The 22,215-nt window shown below is 44.9% G+C and overlaps 1 protein-coding gene across 1 annotated transcript; it reads right to left on the reverse strand.

Annotated features, from left to right (window-relative positions):
- Positions 1-3,689: 3,689 nt before the first annotated feature.
- On the reverse strand, positions 3,690-21,316 carry LOC148540869 (uncharacterized). Its single transcript, XM_088474468.1, has 4 exons — positions 21,220-21,316; positions 17,345-17,457; positions 11,470-11,599; positions 3,690-4,216 (listed from the first exon to the last, which is right to left on the reverse strand). Exons 2-4 carry the CDS (start codon positions 17,439-17,441, stop codon positions 3,958-3,960), a joined length of 486 nt encoding a protein of 161 aa, XP_088330594.1. The 5' UTR covers positions 17,442-17,457; positions 21,220-21,316; the 3' UTR covers positions 3,690-3,957.
- Positions 21,317-22,215: the final 899 nt, after the last annotated feature.

Consider the following 22,215-nt stretch of genomic DNA (forward strand, 5'->3'; position numbering starts at 1 on the left):
AGGGACCTACTGATGGTTGGTCAAGGCTCTTGTGATCTTTCTAGTTATTTTTTACATAAAGGAATAATTTTACTAATCTAGCGCTGATCCTGTGTTCATGTTCAACATAATATTATGGCCCTGGTTATCACTTGTTAATAATCTTAAATGGTGCTCCAACCAATCAGCTCCTAACTATCATGTGTTTGAAAAATGACAGGAACTGATTGGTTGGAGCAGCATTTAAGATTAGTAACGAGTGATAACATGAATATCACTTGTTGATAAATCTAGGCCTATGTATGGTCAATCAAACGGCCATCCCACTATCAGCCAATAATGGACATGATGAAAAATTGTGCCATTTGGTAATTCATATCAATGCATGATTTGCTTCCTTAGCTAAGGAACAAATATGTTCCAACAATGTCAGAAACAGCTGGTTAGCATGAGTGGTATGCCAACATATATGAGGCTGATGTGGTCTTGGGATGTACTTCCATCTGTAAATCTGGCAGCTCACTGAATGGGCTGGATTTCCATATGGGGATTGTTTGTGTACAGCTCTGTTCACCAGTCAGACAAATCCAGAAGCTATTATCCAATAATAAGGAGCCAGTGAAATATATCAGCCATATACATCTATAGAAATTATAGCCGGTATATATTATATTCCAATGCAGAAGAAAAAGGTGCATCTTTAAACCATTTTCCATATACTGGTTATATTAGTGTAAACTCCCAATTATTTCAGTTATTCTCAAACGGTGATATTTAAATAACAGATTTTGGGGCATATGTATCAAAGCTTGATGTGAGATACAATTGTGAAATATATATCACCAACCAATCAGCTCCAAACTATAATTTCTTAAACACAGCCTGCAAAATGTAAGTTAGAGGCTGATTGGTTGGTGATATATATCTCACATCAAGCTTTGATACATATGCCCCTTTGAACCTTCAGACCTGCTCCATTATCTCCCCATCCCCAGGGACCTGAGAAGGCAGGAACAGTAGGATAGTCCATTATCGTTCTTCTCACATAGGAAAAAAACTGATCACCTGCGACATTAATAAAAAGTTGCACAATATTTATGTATACACATGTTGATGATAATGGTAGAAAACTATAAATGTTATGGAAACATATGTACATACATAGCAGGTGGCAGTGGCGGAACTCCCGGAGACAATGGAGTCATTTGCCGCCGGGCTCCAGCCCTTAAGGGGGCACCTGACTCCATTGTCCCCCGGGCCGTTCCAGGCACTGCTATGGCGATGGAGCGCCGCTGATCGGAGCTCACTCCTGAGCTCCGCTTCCGGGTCCCGCAATGCACTATGGGAGTGGCGTCATGACTTCACTCCCATAGTTCCGAGGGGCGGGCGCCGGGGACGGAAGGCAGCAGCACTGGAGCGGGGTTTCAGGTAAGTATTGTTTTTTTTTTTTGTTTTTTTATGTGCGTGTGCGCTCGCGGGGGGAGGGGGGGGGCTCTCTACAGGGGACATTATTGGTGACTCACTACAGGGGTACAGGGGGTACTATTGGTGGCTCACTACAGGGGGCATTATTGGGGGCTCACTACAGGGGGCATTACTGGAGGCTTACTACAGGGGACATTGCTGGGGGCTTACTACAGGGGGCATTACTGGGGGCTTACTACAGGGGGCATTACTGGGGGCTCACTACAGGGGGCATTACTGGGGGCACTACAGGGAGCTTACTACAGGGGGCACTACAGGGGCCCTTACTACTGGGGCACTGCAAAGTGGGACCACTACTGGAGGTACTGCATAGGGGGACCATTACTGGGGGGCACTACATAGGCGGCACTGCATAGGGGGACCTCTACAGAGGGCAGTGCATAGGGGTACCACTACTGAGGGAACTGCATAGGGGGGTGGCAGCTGGGGCAGGCATAGGTGCTGGGGGGGTGGTACAATTTAATTTGTATCATGCCTCCGGGCACCTGGGATGAAGTTACGCCACTGGCAGTTGGCCCTTGCTATAGGTTAGTTTATTAAATTCTGTAACACTTCAAGCTGTGCCCAGTTTTCCCAGCACATTCTATTGTAACACAAACTAGTACATGCCATACTTACCGACATTCTTGGGCACCTTTCCGGGAGCAGCCAAAGGGGACCTTCTGCTCTCCTCTTTGGGGGGGCGGTGCTGGACTATAGATTTAATTAGACTCCACCCCTTTTAGAGGACACCCCCCCGCGATTCACGGGTCTGTGAGGGGGCGGGGTTAAATGACGTGATTTGCACCATGTAGCCCCGCCCCTTCCCTACGGACCTGAAAATTCCACGTAAAATCTCCCCATCCTGCCCAGTTCACTAGGAAAAGGGTGGGATGCAGGAGATATGCCTACTCTTCCTGGGGTGTGGGACTCCTGGGAGAGTAAGCATATATGGTACATGCACTATGCAATGTACACATTTTGTAGCAGCTGATTTGTGACACTTTGGGCCTAGTACACTATTGCTGTCGCAGCTGCTATTTTTTGCAGCTGTGGATGTGAGAAAATATGCTAATGCAACAGCGGCCGGGACTTATACCGAGGCGCCCACCTGAGCCATTGCAGATGTCTGCAACTGCGTACACATACACAACTCGGACGCAGATCATGCAAACATCAACTTCCTGCGAGTCTATGGTCACTCAAAATGGCCACCATAACTGAGAGGCCAGAGCCATGTTTGCTGTGTACGTGATCGCAGTCAGTGTACAGCTTGTACATGCCCCAAAACCCGTCACATCATGCCTGCGTATTTCTCCCCACTCCCCATTACGTCCCACAAAATGGCCCCTGCCTGTCAATCACTTGCTAATAAATCCTCTGAGCTAGCGTATTCGCAGTTCAATCGGCGGGTGTGCGCAATGCTACTGTGACACATGCGCGGTCGGCCGAAAACCGCTGAACTGCGTGAATATTGGCATAGCGTACAACTCAGAATCAGGACCTTATCTGCAACTCTTATAAATGGAAGCTATGGTAGAACAATCATGGTATGTATACATCGGGATGCAGTCAGGATACAGGTGGACGGGATGCCGGACACCCATCAGAATGCAGACGCCGCCATCCCAAAGATATCAAGATACCAACGTCGGCATCCCAATGGTAAGTATGCGGGTTAGAGTTAGGGTTAAGCCAGGGATGGGGGGGGTTAGGTTTAGGGACCTCCTGGGGTGGGTTAGGCTGCATGAAGGGAGGATAGGGTTAGGCACCACCGGGGGATGGTTAGGCTACTTACCGGCCCGTCGGGATTCTAAACACCGGGATGCCGCTGTCGGTCTTATGACTGCCGTTATCCCGACCGCCGGTAAATCGTATGTATTCCTCTACATCTTACTACAGTTGCAGAAAGCAAACATTTTATCATACAGGCAGATTTTGTTTGTATATTACATAAATGATTTTGCATGTCAGAAGTGTGGGCACACAGAGATGGTGAATATTATGGGACTGAATCATTGCTCAATGAGGCGTTTTATGAGCATGTGGCCTATCAAATCCTAAATGACTCAGTAAATGACTTCACTAAATCCTAATGACTCAGTAAGGCCCGTTACCAGTTCCTAGTGAAGTGATAGAGATGTCTCCTCACAGTGGTTAAGCTCACAAAATGGCTGCCTCCACTGTCAAAAAGTCTATTACAACTGAGCATTCAGAACCAAATATTATCCTGTTAGAGAAAACTCCTTTGTACAACTGAGCAGTCTCATCTTTATTGGTATAGTGAGCATAAATAAATATGAGGCAGGACATTGCTGTCTTATGAGGTTGTGGGATACATTCAATAATAATTAAGTAAATTTAATAACTTTAGGCAAATAACGTAGATCTGCTGTAACACATAGACTAACAAAAACAAATATTTGTTTGCTAACAAGCTAATAACTGTTTGATTGCTATGCATAATAGCACGTTTCCTATTAGCACTATATTATGGCTTAATCTGTTTAATTTTTAAGAGCGGTTATCAGGAGTTTTAGTTTTTTTTACTTTCCTAGTTTGACTGCCATAGTTTGTCAGGACTCTGGGGCCCAATTGAAGCGATGGAACCAAATATGAGGTTGGTTTAGCAGGTGGTATCTGTCTTCCAGCATTCATCTGGTCTACGAAAGCTTCCACGCCATCAAATTTAGTGGTGAGCTCCCCCAGACGCTCCTTCAAAGCGTTGAACTCTTTGTACAAATCGTCAAGGGCTTCAGAAAGTGACTTGATTCTGATGGAAAAAGAGGGAGTCCAAGTTATTGTACATTTGTTACACTGTATTGAAACTAATAAAGAGGGTTTTTTTTAATTCCCAGTAACACGATTTTCAGATGACACAAAAATGTTTGCCCTAATGCAAATGATAACAATATAGTATTTTTCGGGGGATTCCCAAGTGATCTCTGATTCTAAAAAGAGTCCATATATTAGCTTTGTGGATAAGCATCAGATCATATTGTATTATGATGATATCAAATTGCATCATGAAGGGGTCATGCATTGCAAGCAGTGAGGTAACCTGATGCTAAAGCTAGTCAAGCCGCTGAGTAGTTATCACCAACCAATCACCTCCTAACATTTAATTTTCTTCAGTCGAGGGACCTCGCGCACCATAGGCACAACCACGCCTGAAAAGGGGTCTTGGCCTGGTGGTAGGGGGGGCATGGCCTTGCATCACCCCCCCCCCCAATTTCGTTACTCTTGGGTATGCCCAGTACTCCTGGAGATGCTGGCCTGCCCCCCGAGACTCTCCCCACACTGTAGAGATGCCGTGCTCCCCCCAACTTCCCTTGCCCACACTACGGGACATTGCGTCCTGTGGTTGGGACACCGGGACAGTCCCAGAAAAGAGGGACTGTCCCACCCAAAGCAGGACAGTTGGGAGGTATTTTAACCTGTTGCATAGGTTATGTGAATGTGCCATATCCACTCCTGGAGATGCTGGCCTGCCCCAGAGACTCTCCCCACACTGTAGAGATGCTGTGCTCCCCCCAACTTCCCTTGACCACAGTTCGGGACACTGCGTTCCGCGGTTGGGACACCTGGACAGTCCCAGAAAAAAGGTACTGACCCTCCCAAAGCAGGACAGTTGGGAGGTATGTTAACCTGCTGCATAGATTATGTGAGTGTGCATTATCCACTCTGATATCACAATCACACTGAAGAGGATCAAAGATAAAGGTAAATGTATGAAACCTGAGGACAAGTGGAAAAGTTAACCATAGCAGCCAACTGCTTCTAGCTATCATTTTATAGAATGTACTAGATCACGGGTTCTCAAACCTTGTTGCTCTGGGACCCCGTATAACGATAAAAATGATTACGGAACCCCAGCAAGTTACCGTAGAATGGCCGCCACACATGCATGGTCAGCAGACCATGCATGCACAGTAGCACTGCGGAGGACACAAAACAGAAGTGAAGTGATCGCTAATTCGTTTCTTACACACCGCAGGGACGAGCTACTTTTGAAGCCCCTGTCCCTGCAAGGAGAGACAGTGGGTGACTGGGGAGGAAGTGGGAGGCAAAGAGTGATGTAGAGGGCAGTGGGTGACAGGGAGAAACAGAGGGTGATAGGGGAGGCAGTGGAAGGAAGCAGGAGGCAGAGGGTGGCATGGGAAGGCAGTGGGTGATGGGGAGGCAGTGAGTGGTGGGAAAAGCAGTGAGTGACAGGGGGAGGCAGTGGGTGACAGGGGGAGGCAGTGGGAGGAAGCAGGAGGCAGAGGGTGGCAGGGTGAGGCAGAGGGTGGCAGGGAGATTCAGACTTTGGCAGTGGGTGACAAGGAAGGTAATGGGTGGCAGTGGGTGACGTGGAGGCAGTGGGTAACGGGGAGGGAGCGGGTGACAGGCAGTAGATGGCAGGGGAGAAGAGGGTGGCAATGGGTGATGGGGAGGCAGAGGGTGACAGGGAGAGGCAGCGGGTGAAGGGGCAGAGGGTGGCAGGGAGAGGCAGTTGATGACAGAGGGAGTGGGTGATGGGGAGTAAGTGGGTGAAAGGGAGAGGTAGTGGGTGACAGGGAGGAGGGGGTGGGTTACAAGGAGAACCAATGGGAGTTTAATAAATGTGTTTTTTTTTGTTCCCCTCCACATCCCACAGTGTGCTCCCCTGTTCCCCCATAGGGTCTGTGCTCAGTGCTCCCCTCCTTGCTCCACATGCTCCCCTGCTGCTGTTTCTTCCCCCTTCACAGCAATCATCACCCCAGGCTGCACTTACTTAAAAACATCTTCACAGAGAGTATGGCAACTGGCTCCTCTGAGTTTGTACGCTGCTGGTGCTGGCTGCCTGCCTGTCAACTTCTGCTGCTGACTGCTGCCAGGTGGGAGGACAGGACAGGAGATGCTGAGCACTGGGATGGGGGTGGGGCTGCTCACTACTGCTGGGAGGTAGGGCAGGAGATACTGAGCACTGGGGCGGGCCTGCCAGATGACTCCTCGGATCTCTCAGATAGCTGACCCTCCAACTTGACCCATTCCATTAGGTACATTGGGGAAGATGTATGAAGCCCAGAAACGGTATCAGCACACGTTATGTGCGCTGATACCGCTTCTCCCTGATGTATGATCGGGGGTCGGGGCGGTAAATGCCAGGGGAGCTATGCGCCCCTGTCATTATCGGCGCTGCTATCTACAAGATACACCATTGATTTAAACTGTACAATCAGTGCCTGTTTTTACTGAAAATCAAATAAGTTATAAGATATTTTATTGTAATCAGTGAGCCAGTTGCAGTTTGTGACTGTACTGTACTGCAGTGACTCCCCAGTGGAAGGGAGCTGTTTTATACCCCTGGGACGACCTGTCCAGGGTGCGATTAGCAGAGAGCGTGTTTCCAGTGTGAAGTCACTCTCCTGCCTTCACCGTCAGCCTTACTTGGCTCCTATGGGCTGCAGCTGATGCAATCCCTAGAAGCCGATCTTGCAGCTGATGCAGTCCCTAGAAGCCGAGTTTGCAGCTGATGCAGTCCCTAGAAGCCGAGCTTGCAGCTGATGCAGTCCCTAGAAGCTGAGCTTGTTCGCATGTGCCAGTCTTTCGGTGTTTGTGCATCGGTCCCAGCACCTGTCAGATTGATTGTGCATTTGCAAAGAATCTGGCGATATGCGGGGACTCGGCAGTGCCCAGAGCAGTTAGGTAATGGAAAGCAGCACAGCGGGCAGCCTCCCTCCTCAAGGAAAGTAAGAGTTGCCACTGATGTCAATATTCATAGGCAACTTGAAACCCAAGTCACTCTAATGGGGAATATTTACTAAAGTGCGGGTTTATAGAAATGGAGGTGTTGCCCATAGCAACCAATCAGATTCTAACTATTATCTTCTCGAAGGTGCTAGATAAATAAGTATAATCTGATTGGTTGCTATGGGCAACACCTCCACTTCTATAAACACACATTTTAGTAAATATACCTCTAAATGTGTAGAATTGAATTGTGTTGTAAAGCCCTGGACTGAGGGCTTGATTCACTACCATATGCAACTTCGATTACGGGCAATCGTTGCAATCTGCGTATGCATCGCAGTGTGCAAACTGGCTGCTGCGAACACAGAGACTACGCAAACCCACCGCAGAGTGATTGACAGGAAATGCAGTTTGTGGGAGGTAACTGGGGGGGGTTATCGGTGAAACGCAGGCGCCATAGTGCGTTCACACGCTGTTACAGGGGTGTGCATAAATTAGCCACTTCGATGCCGTACACAGCCTGAGGCCTGATAGCGTGCGATGAAGTTAGCAATTTCTGAGTAAGGTCAGAGCTTGTGCAAGTGTGTGTGAGGCTGCGATGGTACTTGATTGTACCAATTTTTTTTGCAGTCTTGCTAAACTTTACGGATGTGTGCTAAGTAAAGTGGTCGTCCTAATGTAGTGCTGCGAAGGCATAGCGATCGCAATGGATTAGCATACTATCGCAGTTGAACTGCGTGCGTAATCGCTATTGCAGTGAGTCAGGCCCTGAATCTGTAGGAACATTTCACACAGATGTTGTACAGGAATGGCAGGCTGTCCTTTACATTTCCATCAGTGCTTTGTAACGCTGTATAAGAGATATATATATTTTTTTCTTTCATTTCTTTATATGTATATTTGTACAGGCTTAAGTTGTCTATTACAGCTATTAGTAGGCTCCTATAGCCTGATTAATATACTGTAAGCAATGCACAGGTAAAGTGATTTTATTTTTCTCCATCATGAATTCATACACCAGCTAAATTCATTTTCTGGTTTATTTTACACTAGCTGGAATACCCGGTGTTGTTCGTGTACAATTGCAGCTATTATTGTTTACATTGTCCTCGTATATAACCTCATTCCATTGATCCTGAAAAGGACTCCACTGTTTCCAATCATTCTTGCAAACAGTGGCTTAACTACCATGAGTGCAAAGGGTGCAGCTGCTATGGGGCACAAGCTGCCCATGTAGCATGCTGCTCCCCCTGCACCCAGTCACACACACAAGGTGGGCCGGTCCAGTCAGGGCCGTCGAAGGAGTGCCCGGGTGTCAGCAATGTTGATATGGTGCTGGCCCACCAGCTGATTACAGCTGGCATACTGGCAGGCAGTCATGGAGACAGCGTCGCCTGTTGCGAGGCAAACAGTGCTTGTGGACCGGTAGCCAATCAGCAGCGGCTCCGGATTGGCTCGCGACTGGTGCCAGATTCAAATTGTGCCGGCGCTTTCCGTCCATGTCTGCCGATGCACCAGCTATAATTAGCTGGCAGCCCGGCTCTAAATCCACCCCTGGTGGCTGCTGATGGCACAAAGGGGGAGGCGAGAGGCTACTGGGGGGACACGGGGAGGTAAGTTGCTGGGGGGGCATAATGTGTAAGGGACACTACTATTGTGTGGAATAATGTGTTATATGGGGCACTACTACTATGTGCCATAATCTGTAAAGGGCATTACGGTGTGGTATAATGTGTAAGGGGCATTACTGTGTGGCATAATATATAAAGGGCACTACTACTGCGTGGCATAACCTGAATGGGCTCTGTGTGGCATAACCTGCATAAACTCTGTGTAGTGGCAAATGTATGTTTTTTTTTTATCACCTCTGGAGGGCCCTTTTAAGATCTTTCTATGTGGCCAACACCCTTGCATGCAAACCTAGAGGCTCTGGATTTAATTAACTTGCATTAATCATCAAGTTTGCTCAGACTGAAGATAAAAGGATACTTTTGTAGCTTTCTCTCAGGTTTATGGCACACTGACAATTTCCACTGGAGCCAGCTTCAGAACCTGTGTAATTTTAATGTCGCCATTTTCAGGGATTGTGTGACAGTGTGTGGGCCTGACTAAGTTCAAAACAAATTTGGTGGAGCTAGGTCCAAAACTCTGGCCGTGCCAAAAGGACAAAAAGATGGACAGACAGACACACTTTTACGCTTATTATATAGATTAATTGTATAAATAATTGTACATATTACTAGATATATAGGTGGCCCTTGCATACCTGTCTATAGGTGGCTGAGGGGTTTCCTTTTTAAATATTGGTAGACTAAAGTATTACCTTTTCAATTTGTGATGTTAATATATGAATAAACTCCCGTAAATAACATCTGTATAATCGTGAGTTGTAATGCAATTGCATATAATCAGTATCTTCCAATGTCATTACTTCAGTTTTAATCATTGTATATTTGAGGTTTAATCTGCGAAAACACCCGTTTTCGGGGGTTAACCACAAATATTAAGTTTCCCCCGGATGTATGAAGGAGGGACCGCAGCAGGTATCGAGGAAATACCTGCTGTGATCCCTCCATTCCCGCTGGCAGCCGCATTCCCCATAGGTTTCTTTGGGGGGTGCAATGCTGCCAAATTTACCAACATCCGGAGTGCAATCCATTTAGAGAGGGGAACCACCTGTCTACCTGGTTGCCTTTCGTTCCTCCACCATCTTTGCCCGTACTTGCTGGTTGAAGTCGGAAAAGCACTTTTACTGGGCTCTACATCACGCTTTATGTGGCCTACTGCATTAACAGCCTGGACCACTTTCACCCACATTTGTTTCTTCCTGCACCCTGTGGTTCATACTACCCAGTCTCCATACAGCACAACATAATTCTTCACAACTGCTTTTAACACGCCCACGTTTTCATCAAAGCTGAACCTCATGTTTCGGCGTGCTTTGGTCTTGGTGGGTTGACTATACTCCCCCCCTTCAAACTCCAAATCCACCTCCTGTGCTTCCTCACCTACCTCTGGCTCCCTCTCCTCACCGCACCAACAAATAAGAAAAACAAGACAAACAAACACTGAAAAATAAAGCCTACACTAACACTCCACTCCACACACAAGCACACCACAGGCACACACAAACACAGACAAGACGAAAAAAAATGACACGACTGACATAAAATAGGAAAACTTTTAAAATAGACATGACAGATAAAAGACAAGACAACGCAACAGCACGAACTTCTCTAAATTCCTAAATCCTCTCTCCAAAACCCACTACCACAATACACACTCTCAATGTATTTGCGCGGTTTGGGGTGTTTTTATTATAAAGAGGTTTGTGATGTCAAAATAGCATGTGCTTGTTTAAACCAGTAGCATACCTCCCTGCGAAAAGAGGACATGACCTCATTTCCATTAGGCCACACCCCCTGGAATAAGCCTTTTGATCATGCCCCCATTTCACATCACGCTGGGGGCGAGTCCAGCACTCTGGAAACTGCTGGGCTGCCCCCAACCTCCTCCCAGCACTAAATGGACACCATGCGCAGCTTTCATTTAGCTTCATGGGCTCAGCTGCGTTGTATAGCTGAGTAGCAGTGGTGATAAAGTGCCCCTCCCCCCCCAACCTCCCAATCGCAGGACACTGCTGTCTACCTGTTGAAATCAGGACAGTTATTAGGTATGCAATAGAAAAGCGATAGGTTTCCGTCGGAATTACACTTCGATTTGTAATAGGTAATCCGAAGGAGTTTTAGACAGGAAATATACAGTGGACATCGCCGTCGGACGTCTATTAATGCTCAAATCCGATACTCAGTAAGTACAGGTATTTTAGACGCCAATCCAGCGATGTCCCATCAGGCTGCAATAGGAGGCAAAGCTGAATCTTAGTGAATTTCCCCATGGTCTTAAAAAGTGTGTTCATCTTATACAAGCAAACAATGCATGAGTTCTGCTTCCTTTCTCTGCTACAAATTGGTTCCAGTGATGTAGACAGAAAGGCAGAGGGACTAGTTGGGACTATAGGTCAGGAAGAAATCAGCGGAGTAGCGTTGCAAAAACCTCTTATGCCTTTAATCTTCCAGGAGAAATATAGAGTGTGCCAGTGTGTATGTATGTGTGTATGTATGTATTTCTACTATGTTTATCTATTCTTGTATTACCAGTGTATTTGGCCTGAACATTTTTCTCCTTACTCTTACCCTGAAAATGTTGTAAGTGTGTTATGGTCCGTTAGGTCGTATGAAATGCAAAATACTGTACAGTGTATAAATGCATAGTGCTTGTTCTGTTACTCTATAGCTGGGAGATACTCACCTGCCATAGTCAGGGAGAACAGTATGATGGTCATACAAGAGCAGGTTCCTGAACTGTGTCATGATGGCGAATTTCCAGTTGTCCAACACGTTGGTCAGATTAGCACACCCCCGCATGTTAACTTTCTCCACTGTGGAATCGAAGGAGACATTGCTGGGATGTGGTGGAATACTTTACAGTCCTTTTAGCTAAACGCATCCACATTAAAGACTGCTCAAAGTCATCCCTATATAATGTTTTTTTAATTGTAGATGGTTGATGATGTTAAAATTAATTTTTCAATTATTTTAATGTAGGGATAATAAATAAATAACATGGCCAGTCTGGGAGCTAAATTAGGTCTTCATTTTCATTTGTAAGAAAACTGCTAAACCTACAGTATATTCTCTTAAAACTGTTCTCTAACCACTGGAGAAATATAAGAGATGAAAGGGATTTAGGATTCCAGTGATGTCATCACACAGGCATGATGATTATGGCATTTGCCTGCCTTGAACAAATTGATTAACATGCCCTTGTCAAATGCAGCTAAAAATATAAATAAATGCTAAACAAATAATATTAATAATAATAATAATACGAAACCTATTGGAGGTCTTAGCTATACTTAGCAGATATTATGTTTTATATACACCAGGGGGCTTACAGTATGCAAAGTTGGAAGCAAAATGGCCATAAATTACTTCTCAAAAAAAGTGCACAAAAATGTGAATATTTTCGCACATATGCAAAGCCGTATACCTAGTGAGATGCAAACGCCACCGCATTGGCAGCATATTCAGTAAGTCATTATCAAAGTGTATTTGTACCTATGCTGTAACAGGTGCAACATATATGCCCCCTAACAGGCGTATATATGAACATAATTGCATAAACACAGCCGTATGGAACTGACTACATGAGAATGGCGCTTCCCACCCCACGTTCCACCGGTCCGGTCCTAAGGGTTTGATATGTGCAAAATGCTTGCGTGTCTGCAATTGTGCAGTGCATACATTCACTTTCTGAGCACATACACAAAGCAAATTCACACACGATTTGCTATGCATACTGACATAGGGCCTGATTCAGAGCTGAACGATCTGACCAGAGCGCTCGCTCTGAATCAGGGCCCTCCTACCTGTTTTTGGAGCGTCCTCATGGACGCTCGCATAGCTGTGGGTTACCACCCACAGCTTATGCGAGCGTCCATGATGACGAGACCCTGCGGTAGGGTCTTGCTTCCGCAAGCCCAGGAGTGATTTTGGCTCTATCAGAGCCAAAATCACTCCCACTGACATCACTACTGATGTCAGTGGGGCCGGACTCAGACGGTAGGCGTTCCCATGGGAACGCCTCCGTCTGGCAGCCACGCCCCCGGCACGCCCACCAAAGGGGGCGTGCTGTCACTCACCATCGACCGCACGCCCCCTTTGGTGCAAGACCCCGAGCGACGTATTTCTCGTCGCTCGCCGGGTCTCGCGCATGCGCACGACGGAGCTCCCTCCGTCGTGTGCATGCGCATTCGCCAAACATCGACCCGCTTGCGAGCGGGTCTGAATGACCCCCATAGTGCATCAGTCAGAAATGTCCCAGTCATTTATCAGGGATACTCTATACAGAAGAATATTCTGTTTTTAAGATGAGGACAGTATTACCTTCACTCTGTAAAAACACCCTAAATTAACCACTTAACTGGTGTAGTCACATGGGATGTGACTGCAGCCAGCTGGGCTATCACTGACACGGTCGCATCCCAAGTGACCGTGCCATCTGCGTACGTACCTCGGTTGTTGAGGAGAAATTAGTTACATGAGCAGAACAGATTTCATCTGCCCCCAGCAGTGATGTAGCGGTCTCCGACACCAACATTACTGCCGAAATGATGACCCATAATGCTGTTCAAGGGGTGGGTGTGTGTGGAAGGGTGATGGTGGGGAGGGGGGGGAAGGTAATGGCCCACATTAGAATTACTGGCTTTGAGGGGAGAGTGTGGATTATACATATAATGATAATTACACATGGTTGTGTGGGGCTGCAGTGACACAGAAGGGGTCAATGGACACTGGTGGGTGGATAATGCCACTGGGGTTCAATTACAGCTAGGGGGTCGGGACTAATGCCACTGGGGTTCTATTGCTATACTGAGGTGGGTGGTATTCTTTACAATGGGGGTCTATGGAGGGGATACGTTCAAGAGGCCGGTGGACGGGATCCTGGACGTCGATATACCATTGCTGGAATCCCGACACTTGGCATAATCCCAACGCCGCCATCCCGAAGACATCAGGATACCGACATCCGGCATCCTGACTGCCGGCATCCCAAACGTAAGTATGCAAGTAGGTATCACACTTAGGCCCATACTCAATTTGGAGTGAAAAGCTGAAATTGGCGAAAAAGTTTAGCCGATTATGTCATTTCGACAGGAGGAAAAGTATCGCCGTATTCAATTTGAAAGACATTCCGTATAGGAGGAAAGTCAATGCAATGTAATAGGAGAAAAAGTTTCGCCTATGAATAGCAGGCGGAAAAAGTGCAGAATTGGGGCTTTGGGGTGCAACGTTGCGGGAACCCCCATGCAGCCTTTAGACAGTCCCCCAAAGGTAAACTGCGTCAAAAAAAAAAAAAACACTTAAGAACACCCCAAAATATCACTTTCATTTTGGGGGTGAAAAAAATAAAGTTGGGGGACAAAGTTAAAAACTAGCGAACTAGACTTCAGGGGGTTCCCCAAGTATGCCCCAGGTGTTTTTTTCATTGCAGGTGCTTGCGGCACCTTAAAACCTTTAAACTTAACTTTAGCAACTTTTGAAAATGCTGTCCCCCATTTTCAAGTACCCCAAATTTGCTGGGATAAGTTATTTACTGCAAAAAACCCTCCAGAATACTATTCTGCACCACTTATACAAAAACGCAATTCAACAGCTATTGAGCCCTTTTAAAAACACCAAATACCTTCAGCAAGCCAAATCGGGGGTACCATAGCTAACTCCCATGTCAGAGAATCATTTGGGGGGTGTCAGGCTGATTTCCCCAAATCTGACATGACTTTCCGCTTGGTTCAGTTTCACCGGGTCCCGCACTTTCAAATAGAATACGGGGATACGTGACCGATACTTTTCTGCCTCCAAAACAGGCAAAGTAGGCGGAAAGTCCGGGAGGCGAAAGAGTATCGTGGGTGCAAATCTAATTGAAGACGGCTCTTAGGGCCTGATTCAGCTTTGGAAATAGAGTGAGATTTAGCACTTAACTGATCATCTTGGTGAAAACATGCTGCACTGCAGGTGGGGCAGATTTAAAATGTTCAGGGAGATTTACATTTGGGAGGAGTGTGTCCAAACTGACAGTTAGGAGGTTAGGGTTAGGCACCACCAAGGGAGGGTTAGGGGGGGAGAGGGGGAGGGTTAGGGTACGTACCGGCCCCTGTTGGGATACTTCACACTCAGGATTCCAGCATCGGGATTTGAACCACCGGCAATTTATCTGCCGGCATATCATACCCATTCCCTATGGAGATGGGGGGAGGTTTCAATAATCCTAAAATCGGCTATGACAACGTCGACATGTAAACATTCACACCATGTCAACATTCTGGCGTGAACATTCTGAATGTCGACATGCTAAGCGTATTGCCCTGTGCCTCCTTGCCAAAATTCTTATAGTCCTGTGAAGTCCTGATAGTCACAGTGGGGAGTGCCCACATGGTTTACCATACCCCTCTAGTAGCAGGGCCCAACAGTTCAACAGTTCACATTTCAATTAGGTGCGAGTTGGGTCCAGCGAGCTGTTCATATTTGCAATGCAATTACATTTTTTTGCGCACACCACAATAAACAGGTGAAAAGGTAGGAAAACTTCTGCTACACTCCTCCCAATGAATAATCATGCACTTGGAGGGTTTAAAGAGCATAATTTTGCTTTTCATGTGAACTTCTCTTAAAAGCTCAATAATGGGTTAAATGATGTGGGACAGATATATGGACGTGTAAATGATGTGTGACAGGTATATGGAGGTGTAAATGAGGTGGGACAGGAATGTGGAGGTGTAAATGATGTGGGACAGGTATGTGGAGGTGTAAATGATGTGGGACAGGTATGTGGAGGTGTAAATGATGTGGGACAGGTATATGGAGGTGTAAAAGATGTGGGACAGGTATGTGGAGGTGTATATGATGTGGGAAAGGTATATGGAGGTGTAAATGATGTGGGACAGGTATATGGAGGTGTATATGATGTGGGAAAGGTATGTGGAGGTGCATATGATGTGGGAAAGGTATGTGGAGGTGTAAATGATGTGGGACAGGTATGTGGAGGTGTAAATGATGTGGGACAGGTATATGGAGGTGTAAATGATGTGGGACAGGTATGTGGAGGTGTATATGATGTGGGAAAGGTATATGGAGGTGTAAATGATGTGGGACAGGTATATGGAGGTGTATATGATGTGGGAAAGGTATGTGGAGGTGTAAATGATGTGGGACAGGTATGTGGAGGTGTAAATGATGTGGGACAGGTATGTGGAGGTGTAAATGATGTGGGACAGGAATGTGGAGGTGTAAATGATGTGGGACAGGTATATGGAGGTGTAAATGATGTGGGACAGTTATATGGAGGTGTAAATGATGTGGGACAGGAATGTGGAGGTGTAAATGATGTGGGACAGGTATGTAGAGGTGTAAATGATGTGGGACATGTACATGGAGGTGTAAATGATGTAGAATAGGTATGTGGAGGTGTAAATGATTTGGGACAGGAATGTGGGGATGTTGTATTGATGGGAGAGGGTTTTTTGAACTTGCAGATGAGAGATAAGTGTTTTTTTTCCCAACTTTGTACAAATTTGTATAAACACACTGAAAAATTTCTATGCAGATATGTTTCTGTACCCCAAAATGCTGGAAATACTTTAATTTGGTTGAAAAAAAAAAAAGAGTAAAAATCTGCCATTTTACACTTTTTAAGAACCTTCAGGACTTTCCTTAGCCATTAACATCCTTCTATATGTTCCTGCTATCCAGTGGTGTAAATTCATCCCAGACGCCCGGAGGCAAGTTATAATTTGACACTGTAATGCAGCAATTTGCATGCAGACAGACTATAGATAGATGAAGGCACCAGCTGATGGTCTTACATGGAGCTCCCCACTAGTGTATGGTGGCTTTAGGTGCTGGGAAGGGGAGCCATGTATTGGGCGGCAGTGACGGTACTCTCCGGGTACATAGTTACAGCCCTAAGTGGGCTGAATATGTTGTGGGCAATGGAGAAGGTGCCCCTTCGGAGCTGGAGAAGGCGCCTCCATTGTCTCCCATAGTTCTGCCCCTGCTGCTATCTCAGTTGTAATTTTTTTGGGGTCCAGGATGGTTTCCCCACTTTTTCATGCACCTCTCCCTGGTCTCTTTTTCAAGAAAAGTAATGCAACCTCACATTTCTCTGTGTGCGCATTCACACGATGTCTGTGAGTTTCATTAATCAAACTTGCTTTTGCAAACCCCCTTCTAATTGAATTGACTGCAGTGCATAGACATGTCAGTTGTTCCCTGCAAGCATTTCCAAAACCACCATAGCATTATCCAGAGCCGTAACTAGACTTTTTGGTGCCCTGTGCCAGAAAGAGCATTGGCGCCCCCCTCATTTTCCCCCCCCTTTTTTTTCAAAGGGACATAATGCACACAAAACAGGGGAATGGCCTCATGGGGAAGGGCCAGGGAAGAGATAGGGGAGGCCAGGACATGCTGGAGATGAAATAAGAGGAAGCTACAAGTGAGAATGATAATAAACAGAAATTTTACAGGCCCAAGCAGCGCCCCCTGACCTGTGGTGCCCTGTGCGATGGCACCGGCCGCACTACCCTAGCTACGGCCTTGGCATTATATTCTTACCATGTAAATCTTACCTTCTGACCGGTAATCCCATTCCTCTGGCTCACGTTTCTGCTTTACGGCAAAGCCCAATGAGAAAATCAACAGCAGACAAAGCAGAGACCTCTCCATACCTGTTTCCAGGAGGCTGTGGAGAGGAGGTTACACTTCAGAACAACTGCTGGGCTAGTCTGAAAAACTCAGTGTTCTGTACAGCAAGCAACGTCATAATGCTATTAATAACAGTCTCAAAGGAATATGCTAGCTCTATATTAATAAATGTCAATAAAATATGAAGTTGAATGGGCAGACTGGTTTGGCTTGTAGCCTCAAGTGCAACTATTTCCTACTTAGAAAAGTTCTAGTTGATCTTCCAGGTCCAAGCGTTTCCGGCAAATCAGCACAGACTCTGCTGGGACTTTTAGTACCAAGATAGAGTGTTATCAGGTGTTTTTTCTTGGTGCAACACAGAGAGCTCTGTCTGTGATACACTGTTGCAAACATATTAATTCACCTCCTGATAACCTCAGTGGTGGAAATCTCAGAGATGACAAGCAGTAGATGATGTCAGCGCAGAGCAGGAGGAGAAAGCTGTCTAAATAGACACATCTGTTCTTGCAACATTCACAGCATGCAGAACATTCTATAACATTATCTGATAAGACTCCAGTCACGCGATGCGTAAAACTACGACTCAAACTTTTCCAATCGGGTCCTCTTTGAATAACATACAGTAAGGAGAAGAGATGTCAGTCAGATATAAATTAACCTGAATAATAAGGACTGTGGGCCTGATTCAATGTTAGGAAAAAAAAAATAGGAGCAGTTTGCATCTTGGCAAAACCACTTTGCAGTGCAGGTGAGGAAGATTTAAAATGCAGAGAGATGGGAAGTGGTGTGTCTTAAGGGCCCCATGTATCTTTCTGATGTGACTGCAGCCATCAATGATCGGTAATCCGTCTGGCAATCAGTGAAATACTTTATGTTAAAATTCCCGATTTGGATTTCACTGATGCCCAGACCCCGGTATCTAGGTATCGGAGAACTGCCCCAATCCATTGCAGCTGTGTAGGGACCTTAATTCTAAATTTCAGTGTAAAAACAAAGCTGCCCAGTAATTGTTCGCTACATGCAAAACCAGCCAGTATTTGTAACCTCGCATTTCAACTTGTTTTTTTCCAGGAACAAATTACTTATCTTTTTTTTTTGTCTTTGCTTCTAACTCTGAATCAGGCCCTGTGGGTTTTGTGTCAGACATTAACACACAAGATATATAAATAAAGATGAATGGGTATCCAAAAGCAGATAACCCCTTTTAATGGGCTGCTAAAACTTTGTCTTCCATCCAGGACCCTGTGTCTGTATAGACTACAGCAATGGTTCCCAAACGTGGGGCCTTTGCAGGGGTGCCTCGGGTGGTTTGTCCAGAACTAAATCAAATATATGATTAATGTGATTGGCAGTCATCAGAACAGGTTTTACGTATCACAAAATATGTGGACAAACAGAAGCACCACCCTGTCCACCACCACATAACTGGCTAAGCACAATTTTCCTTTATTTAATAATCTTAGCTGAATTTTTCAATACATTTTTGATCATGCGTGCTGTGAAAAAAAGCTGATACTCTAGGGTGCCGTGATTCAACGAAGTTTGGAAAACACTGGACTAGAGTGTTATAGAATTGTATTACAAATCTGTGAATACAAATCAATTGCAGGTGATGTATACATAAAATCTAAAATGTACTCTTGTTGTTCTCCATTTTAAGCAAGGTTTGAAAAAAATGTGTGCGTCAACAGCTGCATGTGATGCCCTGAAATTCTAGTGGGTTGCCAATCACTACAACTTTAACCAGCGAGAGCATTAGAACATTGAACAAGGATGCATCAAGCTGTAGACATTCACAGGGCTAGACAAACTTAGGTTTAGAATGCCCACAAGAGGTAAGGTAATGGACCCAAAAATATTTGGAATCTGCGAGTCATGGATTTTTGACATGTTAAATTTCCCCGGATCAGTAGAACGGAGAATATGGCTGTAGATGTATGGCCCCCTTTAGAAAAAAAATACAATATGTCACACAATGTTGCTAATTCTAAGTTGGGAGAAAAGCAAAAACAAAGGAAATAACTGTGCACCTTGGAGAACCATGTTGCACTCCAGGTAGGGAAGATTTAAAATGTGCAGAGAGATTTAGATTTGGTGGGAGGGGCGTGTCCTAGCACACATCTGTTATAGTGTAGAAATAAAGCTGTCCAGTATTTGTGGGCTACATGCAAAAGCAGAGAGTATTTACCCAGCATGCGAAAATAATAAATGTATTTGCCCCCCTTGCATTGCAATATAGTTTATCCAGTTGAACACATCGAGTTAGATCAATTTGAAACCGATAAAAACCGATTGAAAGCGACCATTAATAAATTTACACCGTAATGTACTGTATGTGAAATAAGCTGCTATATAGAAACAAAGTCCATACATGTAATTTGTTGGAAAAGATGTGCTTTCAGCAGTGCTTTGTGACTTATTTAGTTGAGAAAAATAAAGAAATAAAACATTACAGGTGTTCCCTGTGAACCCAAGAGAGAGATCTACGTAATGATGCTCTCCCCAGCTCCTTGCACAGAGCAGTCTGTAGTAAATCCATGACATGACATCCATCAACCTGGTGACAGATTCCCTGGAATGGATAGAATGGCATAGGTTTACTTTGGATCTTCATGCTTGTACTTGCTGAAGACCAATAACATTATGTTCTTCTCATAATACACATAGATCAGTACATATAACTCTCACATAACTGCTAATCACTGATAAGAGGACACATAGGGGTTTATTTACTAAGCAAGCTGCCTCCTTCCCATCATGTTTAAGCCCATGCTTTTAAAATCAAAACGGTATGTTTTACTAAAAAAGCATTGTTGTTTTCCATTTTGGGCTCAAACATGACGGAAAGGAGCAGCTTTTATAAGCCACTGCTTAATAGACCCCAAATAACATTTTGTATTCTACATAGAGATGAGCATACAAACCTTTGCCTTGTAAAACACTCTCAGGAGGAGACGAATCTCATTATGAAAACTGGTGCAGATGAATAAAGGTGTTTGTGCCAAACAGGCATTTGTTCTCATTTTGTAAGCAGTACTGGAAAAATGACAGGTAGAATATGACTGATGTGTTTCCCTGGATAATTGGAATCCCCATCTCAAATCATGGACTTGCCCCTGGTATCCCATTGATGTGACATATTTTCAGACACATACAGATTTCACTTTCTTCTACTGTACGGAAGTCAGGGAAATGCTTCAACCAAGTTATACAATTCAGATATCAACAAACATGGGCTCAATCCAATTAGCCACGATGATCTCATAGGTGCGAGTCATCGCGACAACAGACGCACTTTACGGCAGCTCGAACTCGCACAAAAGTGACCGGGCCACGAGCGTTGTGAGATGCGGTGCCCTTGCCAGTGTTTTAACGCTGTTGCAACGGCAACTTGCACCCTTTCCTGACAATTGGATTGACTCCATACTGTGCTTCAACCTCTATGGTCACAAATTTCGAGAACAAACTACTACAATACACATTTCATCTCAATCAAAATTCATCTCTAATAAGTTTCTCTAAAAGTCATACTTAAAACAGAAGTTGAAATGTCAGTTAAACATGACTTGAAACAGAAATCCTTCACTATAGAATGTTAATGTGTTTACTTACTGCATCATAGAGTATGTATCGCTAACCGTAACACTGTAAGAATCTATGTAACAGATTTTGCTATCTGCAGAGGTTACTAAACAGCTGCTGTAAGTCCTGTACAGTGATAAAGCTTATAACAGTATGGAAAAGATTCTGTTAATTGGAGCTCAGAGTACAGTAAAAGTCTATCTGTTTAAGGTCATACCTGTTGGCACCTTTGTGACCGCAACTTGTCCTTACACCTTCTGTGATTTTGCTGTTGTCCCTTCAGGCTTTCTCCAGCTCAGACAGTTATATTCCTCGCCCACTTTCTATTTCTTGATTTCTCCACCCTTTCTTGTTTGAAATCCAGCCCTTTGGTCTCACTGAGTAGACTACCGATTACTAGCAGAATACATTGATTCATGCAGTCATTCATGCAGTATACTGTAATTAACCTATGTTATAAATGGGCTTTTGAACATTCAGAACTCTAGAGCAATTATTATTATTAATATTATTATCCATTTGTAAAGTGCCAGCATTTTGTGCATGCAGGAAAGTTGGAACCTCACACACATTCCAGCTTAGGCTTGTATTCAGTTAGAATCGAAAAGCCGAGATCCGCGAAAAACTATCGCTGGCGAAAACTTATCTCCGTATTCAATTCCATCTGCTTTTTGCGTATGCAGAAAGTCAATGAAATGTAATAGGCGAAAAAGATTTGCCTCTGAATAGCAGGAGAAAAGTGCTACATTTTTGTTTTGGGGTGCAAAGGTGAGGAACCACTCAGAACCCTTGGAACAGCCCGCCAATGGACAATTGTGTAAAAAAAAATCCTAAAAAAAACTTAAGAACACTGCAAAAAAGTACTTTGAATTTTGGGGTAAAAAAGCACAAAGTGGGGGTACACGTTCGCAAACTAGCGAAATAAGGTTCTGGGGGTGCACTAAGAAGAGGTCAAATGTTTTTGGGATTGCAGGTGCTTTTATGAGGGTGGAAATTCGCAATTATTAAAACTGCACATTTGACAGGACTACTTATTTTCTCCAAAAAATACTGCTTTATGCTATTCTTCACAACTTGTGCAAAGACGTGAATAAGTGGCAATTGTACGAACTTAAGTACCCCAAACAGTTTTATTAAGCCAGTGCAGCGACAATTAAGCCAGTGCAGTGACGGACGCAGTGATGAGACTCCGTGCACACAGGAAGTTGCCAAG

Source organism: Taudactylus pleione, unplaced genomic scaffold (assembly GCF_031769625.1).
Source record: "Taudactylus pleione unplaced genomic scaffold, aTauple2 ptg000016l, whole genome shotgun sequence".
In the NCBI taxonomy this organism is placed as follows: Eukaryota; Metazoa; Chordata; class Amphibia; order Anura; family Myobatrachidae; genus Taudactylus; species Taudactylus pleione.